This window comes from Egretta garzetta, unplaced genomic scaffold, assembly GCF_000687185.1.
Source record: "Egretta garzetta isolate BGI_Z169 unplaced genomic scaffold, ASM68718v1 scaffold14, whole genome shotgun sequence".
NCBI lineage: Eukaryota > Metazoa > Chordata > Aves > Pelecaniformes > Ardeidae > Egretta > Egretta garzetta.
The window spans coordinates 710,502-721,727 of NW_009259588.1; the positions used below are offsets into that span (position 1 = coordinate 710,502).

At 42.0% G+C, this 11,226-nt stretch overlaps 1 protein-coding gene across 1 annotated transcript in view; it reads right to left on the reverse strand.

Moving 5' to 3' along the window:
* Window positions 1-926: 926 nt before the first annotated feature.
* Window positions 927-11,226, reverse strand: part of ADNP2 (ADNP homeobox 2) — a 26,833-nt gene continuing 16,533 nt past the window's right edge. The window contains 2 exon segments of the mRNA XM_035893435.1: window positions 927-7,037; window positions 7,040-7,624. Coding sequence (XP_035749328.1) covers window positions 4,633-7,037; window positions 7,040-7,624 — 2,990 coding nt within the window. The 3' untranslated portion in view covers window positions 927-4,632.

Genomic DNA, 11,226 nt, shown 5'->3' on the forward strand with positions numbered 1-11,226 from the left:
CTGAGAACAACTGAGTTACCTAAAGCCACAGGTGCTTTCCTTAGCAAGTCTCTGTCTCACACCCATGCAGCAAATGGATAGCAGTACTGCTTTACAGACTTCTTGCTCCATTCAAAATTTACTACCTTTTTCAATTCCAAATGGATTGTAAGCCAAAATGATGCTGACTCTAATAATACAATTAATCAGATCTTTCTCCAGAAATGTCCATGCCTGATGGCTTTCAGTCATGCACACACACTGTCAGCTGTTCCATACTCAGCTTACTCAGTGCAGCTCGATGCGTAAAATACTTTACCGATCTCATAGTCTTAAGATACTCACCCACGTTATATGCTAGGAACTGCTATTACGCCCATTTAACAGACAGGCAGTCAAAATAAGAACTACGTGTGCAAAAATACTCAAGGCCTCTACCATCCCCTGATTTTATTATAAGGTGCTCTTCACATATTGCTCGGTAAAACACTGTGTTAATAAAGAGTAGTTTATGTGGAATTAGAATATGGGCACCCAGCCTGTGTTCATGTTGCCAATACCTGCAGACCCACACCCTTCTTAAGTACACAGGGCAGCACTGTAAGCACGCACCACATACGTCCCCTCACTATGTTAAACTCGGACAAATTCAAAGCAAAAAGAACTGTCGTACATATTCTGGGACCTGGCACCCGGGTAAAAAGAGAAATGGTCACAACTGCGGCTTGGCTGTCACGTCAGAACAGCTGAAAATGAGAAACGAGATTCGTAGGCACTAAAGCAAGGTGTTAGGTCAGACTTTAAATGCAGCACCACAAAGTTCTGCTTCATTCATGAATACCCTCAATTTGCCCTTTTCATGTACGTTTTGCAGAGGAAGGAGTGAAAATTCTTTAAAATTCTTTAAAACAAGCCATGCCACATTTTCTGAAGGGGTTTTTTGGTCTTTTTTTTTCCCCTTGCTATTAGACTGCAGCTTTTTTATCCATGTATCTGTATTTTGCTACTTCGCATCATGTTTCTTTCCTAGAAAAATGTGCCCACAGTTAAGTTTGACAAAGGTGTGTTTGAAAATGGCACAGCCAGCTGCAGTAGAATTATTTATTGGGAATTGCACACCCAAAATTGTATTTAACAGCTACTTAAATAAGCCCCTAAGTTTTCCTTAACAACTTAAAAGAGTGAAGGGGGAAAAAAAGTTTGATGTGATGGTGAACTGTAGTATTCTACACAAGAACACAATACTGAAAACCAATCACAAGGGTGTTTGGGGTTTTGTCCAAAACGCCAGTTTACCAAACAATCTGAACTCCCAGCACGTGAATATATACAGAAGAAACATGACTGAGTCACATTATAATAATAATCCTTCCTACTACATAGTTAAAATAGTAAGTTATCACACTATTTCACAAGCACAATTTTTCTGCCTAAAAACTCAAGACACCATGACAAAATATTTCTTGAACAGAGAGACTTCTCCAGACCAATACATTTCAGAAGCAGTATACCTGTAGGGTTTTTTTTTATTCCCATGAGGAACAAGTACTTGCTACAATCATCCTGCAAACCAAACAGCATTCTTCCCAAACCGGACTTCTACAGTGGACCAGAGCTTCATCCACGTGCTTTAAGGACTCGCATTCAGAAAGTCTGGTGCAGAGGGCACCTCCTTTGGTAGATTTGTTTTCCCCACCAGCACGCACCCAGAGCATTAGGCTCTGTCCACAGGGAAGTGCCAGAGGGGCATTTGTCACACTGCCCACAAGTAGCCCTAGGCAGGGGCAGCAGTATCCTTCCAGACTGACACTTCCTAACCGAATTACTTTGCACGTGAGAAGCCTACAGCAAAAGCCTAATTTAGTTAAGCCACTGATGTAACTTGGCTGTTTTCAGGCTCTGTGGCTTTTCTGAAAACCACGACCATGCTGTGTCTCAGTCACTCCTTTCACATTTCAAAATTCATCCGTTTTCTGTTTGTTTCTACAGTCCTCATTTAGTAACCGCAGGGGCATTTAGTGGTAGCAAATTAGTATCGAGATTTAAGAACATCAGTCTCTAAGAAAACACACAGCTGTCAGTATTTGAGATAATACATGGTATTACTGTAACGCACCAAGGTCTACCTAAGGCATCTGGATCTAGTCTAGGCCTTACTTTCCTTTTGTGTCTTATTTTGCACCAAAAGAAACTCACATCAAGTTCCCTGAATATATTAAAAGGGCGGGAGGGGAAAGGGGGGGGAAGGGGAGAGGATAGGTAATCATTTGCACACACACCTAAGAAAGTTAGAAAGCCGGTTTATTTGTGAAATTGAAGTCCAATAAATAAAATGCTCAACATCACCCCAGGGCACTACATGGGAAAACTCTGGTAAGTCTGGACTGCTCCCTTGGTGCCCCAAGCACGGATGAACCCTGAAATGACTTCCCAGCTTGCCACTCCAAGCCACACTGTTACCTCAGGAACAATCTCCACAGTTCATGGCAGGCCTTCCCCAAATACATGCTGCCAAATACTCCCTGCTGGAGTTTCACCGGTGCCAGCAGAACTACCCAAAGATGATAGGACTCACAGTATCAAGGTTTTAAGAGTGCAAATCAGCACCTAGCTTTCAGAACTTCTAGAGAGCATCCCTCTTCCTCACTCAGAGCCCTTCAAACTGGTTCATGACCTGTGCTATCCCCAAATACCTTTTTTAAAAATTTATTTCTAACAAGCTCTTGTTAGGCTATAAGAACACACCGCTTCTTACTCACTGCCACTCTCTGGGGCGGGATGTGCAGACGATCCCATAAATGGTGCTTATGTTTGTTCAACACTGCTATTAAATGACTAGGCTTTTCCAAACAGCAGATTCTCTCAGTTTAAGTTAACTGTATGTTACATATAAATTAGAATTTTTTTGAAGTTATCAATATGAAAATATCAAGATTGTATCCAAAATAGAATTTCAAAGAGCTTATAGAACCCTCAGGTGGACAGTCAACAAATTCTGCTAAAAATATCACACCCTTTTAGAAACAGCACAAAAACCAATTCTGTATCTGCTTTAAGAACTATTGCACAGGGCAAAGGTATGCTTACTACTTAAATAGAAATAAGCTTGGGCATATGACCCTTTCCTTGTTAACACTAGCACAAGTGAATTGACAGAAGAGCCTGCTCTTTTTTTTCTTCTGGGAAAGAAGGGTGGGGAGAGGGGGATGAAGAGGAGGAATACATATGATAGGTTATTTATGATATAACTGGCTGTTAGTGAATGCTGGAGGCACTGTTTGACAAGCCAGATGAAACCAAGCATATCCAGAAAGAAAGGACAGTACTAAACAAGGCTGCCATGTGGCCCCCGAGTACTATAGTTCATTCCTCAACTCAGGTGAACCTTCCCAACAGCTTTTTTGTAATCTGTAATAGGGATGCCAGTTCATATTGAACAAGACAGCCTATTCGGGTTTTGTACTACTCTTCTGCTCTCTATAGGACAATAAAAAACAACCACTACATGAGTATCACCGGTTCAGGTGCTCAACAGTTTGAAGTCTTGATGCTTCCAATTCAACCAGTTCCAGTTTGTACAATTTCTGACTCAAAGGACTTCAAGCCACGTATTTCATTTGCTGGGGAGGAGGCACTGCTCAGTTACTACCTTATGCGACAGCAATTTAAAATAAGAATCGGATTTTTCAGCAAACTTTGGTGATACTTGGATAGGGCTTCTACAGATAAGTAATGAGCACAGAAGTCGTATGTTCCATGTACCAAAGCAATCTGACACTCTCCGAAACAGTTTTGCTTTTTGAAAAAGAAACCAAATGCTGCTACCAGGGCTTTGAACAATAGGTATTTAAACAACCAGGCTTCAAGACCAACAAAAAGAATAAACACTTCTGGTTAGCAAGATCTATTTAACAGATAATAACACAACCACTTCAATTCAGTTCATTGTTAACACTTCAACAGGCACCCCCAAGCTCCTCAATCCCCACCATGTTAATACTAGTTAGATACTACAAGTCTTAACTTAGATACTACCAGACTTAACTGGCACAGGTATTTTGATTGAGGAAAAAAAAGATTGCCATGTATTTTATTGCTACCAGTGCACTAGGAATTTGAAGGGGCAATGGATGTAAAGGCTACAATCACTTCTTCAGTAAGTAAAACAAAAATAGGTTAAAAAAACAGGAGGACTTTAAAACACAAATAATCAAATAGATGTTTCTCACATAGTTTACCTCAGTATTTTAACCAACATTATACATTTTATTGTTTAGAAAAGATGACGGCATTGCAGAAAAATAAAATAAAATTTGTTTTTAACAGGACAAATGTTTTACATGGTGGTATAAAAAGAGTAATGGGAGCCTGGAGGGGAAAAAAGGGAAACAGAACAAAACAACCCCAAAAACCACTACTCCAGAAAAAGTAAAAAGCTAAAACAAATTCCAGATGTGTAAGTCTGAAGGCTTTAGCTTTTTCAAATACACAACTACGTGTGCCTTTCACAATAACAGTCACAACTGAACGAGACTTTTTGTACTACTGCACCCTTCAACAGGCCAGTCTGGAAGTTAAAACAAGTAATACAATAAACTGCTAAATCGTAAGTCTGCAATTATGGATTGCGTTTAGCTGTTATAAAAAGCTTGTTTACATATCTAATGGGTCATCATTTATATTCAAACTGTGCTTAATGTTTTTTAGTTCAGACATACTGAAACCCAACAGCACAGATGGTTTGAGATTGTTTATCGACTTTAAGCATGTATTTCTCCTTTTTCCAAAGAACGATGCAACATCAATTTTCCAGGCATATAGCAGCGAGGAAAGCAACTCCATCTCTTTTTTAGAAGGATATGGCCTCTCATTAAAGTAGTCTGTCAAAAACTGTTTTTGAGCCTCATATGAATTGTGATCATAATGTTTAGGATCTACTGCTAGAATGCGAAGATCCTCACTAGAGGGAAGCTTCTTCATTTCAGTCCTAGTATTAATCTTTTGTCGCTTGAAAGGCACTACCCCTGAATTCACTTCTTTTTCTGGAGATAAAGCTATGCCAGTACTTAAGCCCAGAGGCTGCTGTTCCCTATTCCTTTGGTCTTCTGCAATAAAGCAGGAATCCAATTGCTTTCTTTTCTGTATCACAGAATCATGCTTTTCACCATTCACAAACAGTAGCTCTTTCTTCTCAGTACGCTCAAGCTGCATCTTCACACTTGAGTTGCTGTCTTTGGGAGCACTTCTACAACGGAGCAAGTGTACAGCAATAGCTGTTAGAGTCATATTTCCAGTGTACACACCACAACAGTGGATGCACTTGAAAGCAGGAGACTTTAGAATTGTATGTACAGTTGGCATTATGTGATGCCGCTCTTTCAAATGCATTTCATAGGTTTCTTTACTAACAAACGTACCAAAGCAGAAGGGACAGGTTAGCACTTTTTTGTTGCATCTATTGTTCACTTCTGCTGTCTGAGGTTTCACTTTGATGTAAACAGGGACAAGCGTCCTTGAATTGAGGCCAGCAAGCACTGCCAAATGTACTTCTCTTTCACCAATGTCTTCTTTTGGTAACACTGTACTGAAATCAAAGTGTGGAAATACAAGGTCACCCTGAGCATCGTTACCTAGTTGAAATCCTCTGTTGCTGTAATCTGCATGTAACTGCTTTTTCCCATTGTGTGTAGCTTTATTGTGCTCCACGAGACTTTTTAAGTCATGGAAAGTAACTGTGCAAAACAAGCAAGCTAAGCCATGCATCAAGAGATGTTTCATGAGCTCTTCCTCACAGAGAAAACATTTACAAGAGAAACACCGGACTGTCTTTTCTGTCATCCACCTTAGAAAGGGTGCGCAAGCTGCAAGTTTGTCAGGTTCCGGGGTTTCCTCCATTTTTACTTCACCGTGTTTGTGGGCCACCTCCATGTGCACCTGGTAGACATTTGATGGGAAAAGCTCATTGCAGACAGGGCAAGTCTTCCACTGCTTAGCCTGCCTGACAGCCTGACTTGTTTCAGGACCAAGGGGGGAGGCTTGCAACGACATATTCTGCGACGTTAAAACCACCGGAGGAGAGGGTGCACTAGCCGGTGACTGGGACAACTGAGATACTGTCCCAGACTGCATCAGTTGGTTGGGCACTTGTGGTGGCGCAACAGTTGCTACTCCACCACCAGGAGGTACAGGCAACGTAACCGAAACCGGGGCAAGTGTGTACGTAGGTATCCCGTTAACCTGCTTACCAGTTGGAATCAACTGCCTAAGTAGAGAACCTGCAGTCAAAAAAGCATTTTGAGAAACTGCTGGTTGGACTGGCTGATTTACTAGGATAACGGCTGGGGCAACAGGTTGATTAAGCTGAAGAAACCCAGGTCTGACAGGCTGTCTGACAGGAACAACCCCAGAGGCAACAGGCTGGTTAAGCTGGAGCATCCCCGATGCAACTGTCTGGGCCACAGGAAGGACCCTGGGACCAATGGGTCTATTCACATTCCCCAGTGACTGGTTGACAGAGAGAACTCCTGGAGCAACTGGCTGATTCACAGGGAGGACTCCTGGTGCAGCCGGTTGATTCACAGGGCTGACAGGTTGAGTAACAGGTAGCGTTCCAGCTGCAACCGGACCATTTATAGTACCAATGGGTTGATTAACAGGGAAGAGCCCAGGCGTGACAGGCTGATTAACAGGAAGAACTGCGGGGGCCACGGTTCTATTGACAGTCCCAAGAGAATGGTTAAGAGGAATGGCTCCAGCCATCACAGGCTGATTAACTGGGAGCCTATGGGAAACAATGATAGGCTGGGAAGGCGATGGCTGTATATTAACGTTATTCTGACCTGCAGGGAGATTACTAGATACAAGACTAACGTGCGAGGGGGTAACAACCGGAGCAGAAGTCGTATGTGGAAGGCTACCAGAGGCACTTGGAACAGTCAGTGATCTGACTGTGTTTTGAACCGCTTTTGGCTGCACCACACTGTGGTTTTGATTATTCTGTGGAAATGCAAGCTGGATGCAAGCCGGAGCTGTGACGGAACCCGCTGGGGCAGGGGCAGGGCCCCTTGTTTCACAAGTCCTGGTTTCTTAATGTGTTCTGAAATCACAGACCGAAGTTTGTTCTCCAGGTCTCGGTGTGTTTCAGCTGTCAAGACATGATACATTAAAGAATCTTGGCTGTTTGCAGAAGCATTACATTTTTTACAGTAGTGCTCAATAGAATTCTCTTTACTTTCATCAGGTTTCTGGCCAAAATATGTACTTATTAAGTTTTGAAAATGGTTCATCAGCACGTGTTTCTTCATATTGTAATACAGTGTGTCTGTAAAGTGACATTTTAGACATGTAAAGTTTATGATGTCACTCCTGAATTGTTTCATGCCATCCAAAATGCTGACTGTATAGTTCTGTATTCTTTTATTAGATGAATGAAACATCCGGATATGTTTTCCCACTATTTTGGGATCAGAAGCAAATGCACATTTTGGGCAAGGAACCACCAGCTCTTGGTCCATTTCATCCTCATGGTAACGGTGCAAGTGATTCTTGAATGAAGTAAGCAATTTTGACGAGAACTTGCATAAGCTACAGCAGTACGGCTTTGTTCTGTATCTCTGCAAACAAAACAAAAACATCCACTTAGAAACTGCCAGTTCCTAAATTCCTGTTATCTGTTTGAAAGTAGTCTGCACTATCACCTGTCAAAAATGCCTTCACTGGATGTATAGCATGTATCTTCTTAGTTTCATGTAGATCTGTTTTTGAAAAGCAGACTTAAAGATGACATATTTAAAGGGAGAAACATTTGTGCCCTTTCTGCTTCTTTATAATATATTAAGAAGCCTTAAGTGAGTTCATTTCTACTTCAGTTCACAAGAAGTAATTCTGAAGCCCCTTTTTAAAGATGGGAATCACAGAACAAGCTAAGAAGAATTTGTATGCCACTGTACACAGGAGGTGAAGCCTTAGCAATTAGGAATAGCAGCCCTTTTAACATGACACTTCTAAAGCTTTATTTAGTTCAGGGCCACCTCCTGCTGGAGAAGAAGAGAGAAGAGGGGGGACGGGGGGGGAAGGTGTATTTCAATACCCTACCCTTCACTGAAAAACTCTCCAAAAGTACCTCCCCCAGCAAAGCCACAAAAGACTAAATTTTTAAGAAGATGCTATTGGAGACAGATTAATAATAGAAAGAGAGGTGGGCCTGTGTGAACCTCATGAGGTTCAACAAGGCCAAGTGCAAGGTCCTGCACCTGGGTCGGGGTAACCCTCGGTATCAGTACAGGCTGAGGGAAGAAAGGATCAAGAGCAGCCCTGCCGAAAGGGACTTGGGGGTGCTGGTGGTCAAAAAGCTGGACATGAGCTGGCAATGTGCGCTGGCAGCCCAGAAGGCCAACCGTACTCTGGGCTGCATCAAAAGAAGCGTGGCCAGCAGGTCAAGGGAGGTGATTCTGCCCCTCTACTCTGCTCTGGTGAGACCTCACCTAGAGTCCTGCGTCCAGCTCTGGAGCCCTCAGCACAAGAAGGACATTGAACTGTTGGAGTGGGTCCAGAGGAGGGCTACAAAAATGATCCGAGGACTGGAGCACCTCTCTTATGAGGACAGGCTGAGAGAGTTGGGCTTGTTCAGCCTGGAGAAGAGAAGGCTGCGGGGAGACCTGATTACGGCCTTTCAGTACTTAAAGGGGGCCTATAGGAAAGACAGGGAAAATCTTTTTAGTAGGGCCAGCTGTGTCAGGACAAGGGGTAATGGTTTTAAACTAAACCAGGGTAGGTTTAGACTAGATATAAGGAAGAAATTCTTTATAATGAGGGTGTTGAAACACTGGAACGGGTTGCCCAGAAAGGTAGTGGAGGCCCTATCCCTGGAAACATTCAAGGCCAGGTTGGACAGGGCTCTGAGCAACCTGATCTAGTTAGCAGTGTCCCTGCTCACTGCAGGCGGGTTGGACTAGATGACCTCTAGGGGTCCCTTCCAACCCAAAACATTCTACGATTCTAAAACCCCCTTATATGATAAAGCAGCAATGACCTCTTTGTATTATCGCAACGTACTGGACATCCCATCACAGTAATGTCCTCTAGCACACTCATTATAGAGCATATAGATTCTTACCAGAAAAATATTTTAACTGTATAAAAATAAACCTATCTTCCACGAGACAATGGTTTGCTCCCTCAATTACATGTCACTTGACAGCGCTACTTTTCATATCTATATGAACATTATTTTCTTTTTCCAAAAAACAGGTAGCCCTGTCAACCATTTTTTTCTTATCTACTTCCTAGGAAGTTAACCCTGGCTCCCACCAAAAACTATAGAATCAGTCACAGCAACATCTAGGTGGCAAATCTGCACCCTCAAACATCTAGTGGAACCTGTCTCTTCCCTCAGATGTGTTTTTCACCCTACTGATTTCTGTCTCTTATCAAACACCATCCAAAGGGAACAAGCTGTTCCACCACTACAGCGTCCAGCCTAGCTAGGTCACCCACATACGTCACAGACGCATTATGAAGAACTGTAGCAAAAACTGGTGCAGGGGTTTTTTTGTCATTTCATATAGCCATGAAGGTGTCATCTCTTAGCAGTGCTAGAAGAGTCTCCTGATGATAACCAAAATCTAACCTCCAAATTCAAAAGACTGGGTCAGATAAAGCCACTGGCCAGCTACGGCTGCTGAAGAGTATACTGTGAAGGCATCAGTGAATTATCCTCTACTTAAAACTCTTTAGGTCTCTGGTCTCAGCTGCTAGTAAACAACACCACAGCAAATCAAAAGCTTCAATCTTACTTCTAAAGTATACTGAGTAGAGAAAGGCCACTGACACTACTGAACTAATGAAGCATACAGAATATTACTAAAAGCTGCACCTCACTAGCTTACTTCTGAAGAAGTCAGGTGAAAAAGAGAGGTGACTGCTTATTTTAATTGGTTGTCTGAGGCTTAGAAAAGCTTGTATGCTTTTAAATACTGGGCAGTACAACTCTCTACTCCCCCCCCCATTTCTGGTTTGGGTCTTCTGTCCCCATAAACTTATACACTGCCAACACTTCCTTTCTGCCAAGTCTGAACAACAGTTGCTAGGTGCAGTGAAAACACTCTACTTTACAAGTAAGTGGTCCAAGTGCTGAATTAATTCACCATTTCATAGTAACAGTGTTCTTACTTATTATACAAACAAGCATTGCAATATACAACTAATAAACTGCCCCAGTACCTGCATACTGGTAAGTCTAGGGGAAATAATGTTCCATGACTTCTTAGATCATTTATTTTTTGATGGAGGTAAAAATTATGAGACTTCAGTGAAAGAAAAGAGAGTTCTGTACCTCAAGTTCTATCAAATTAGGGCAAATCCTAAAGTCCCACTACTTAGCACAAAAAAAAGCTCAACAACAACAAAAAAAATCTCCAAAACATCTGTTTCAGCAGAACAAAAGCATGTGGAAGTCTGCTACTTTCATGTTTTCTGCATGAAATACAGTTCTTCCAAACAGAGACCTTAGAAAAATCATTTTGTCACCATTTTCTCCTTGCATACGCATCTAAACTGCTTTTTATGTTCACAAGTGCTACTACAGTCTACTAATGGCATCTCAGTTTTACAGGAAGTTTGACAAAAAAATGAAGTGCCTTGGAGATTGACCAACACAACCCTCAACTATACAAACGGAACCCAAAAAGGCTTATTAGACACATTTAGGAAAACTCACGTTAGTCCCACTCCAAAGAATATACCCCAGAATGCAGTAACACTTTCCGTTGTGTAGTCTCACATTCCCTACAACTTAAAGACAAGGAGAAAGACACAATAACCTCCAAACCCCAAAGTTCTTCTAGAATTATTAGTGTCTCCCTAAAAATAGTACTAATGGTAGAAACCATCAACTCACCTAAATAGACAACTTCTCCAGCCTACTGAGTTTCCAATGTAGTTCAAACAACTTATTTTCCCTTTTTCCTCCTCTTCCCTGTTTCATGTCTGGGGAGGAGGGGGAACCTCCCCTGCCCATCTAACACAGATCTCCCAACACTGGATTTCTTTCATCAGAAGGTGGAGGAAAAGGCAAAAAAGACAAAATCAGCAAGGTTTGAGCTCAGATAACATGGTGACTGGAGCCAGGAGACCTGATCAAAGGAGAAGTTTTCCACGTTCATGAAGAAGAAAGAAAAATGGGGGGGGGGGGGGGGGGGGGGGAAAAAAAAAAAAAAAAAAAAAAAAAAACAAAACAACCCACACAAA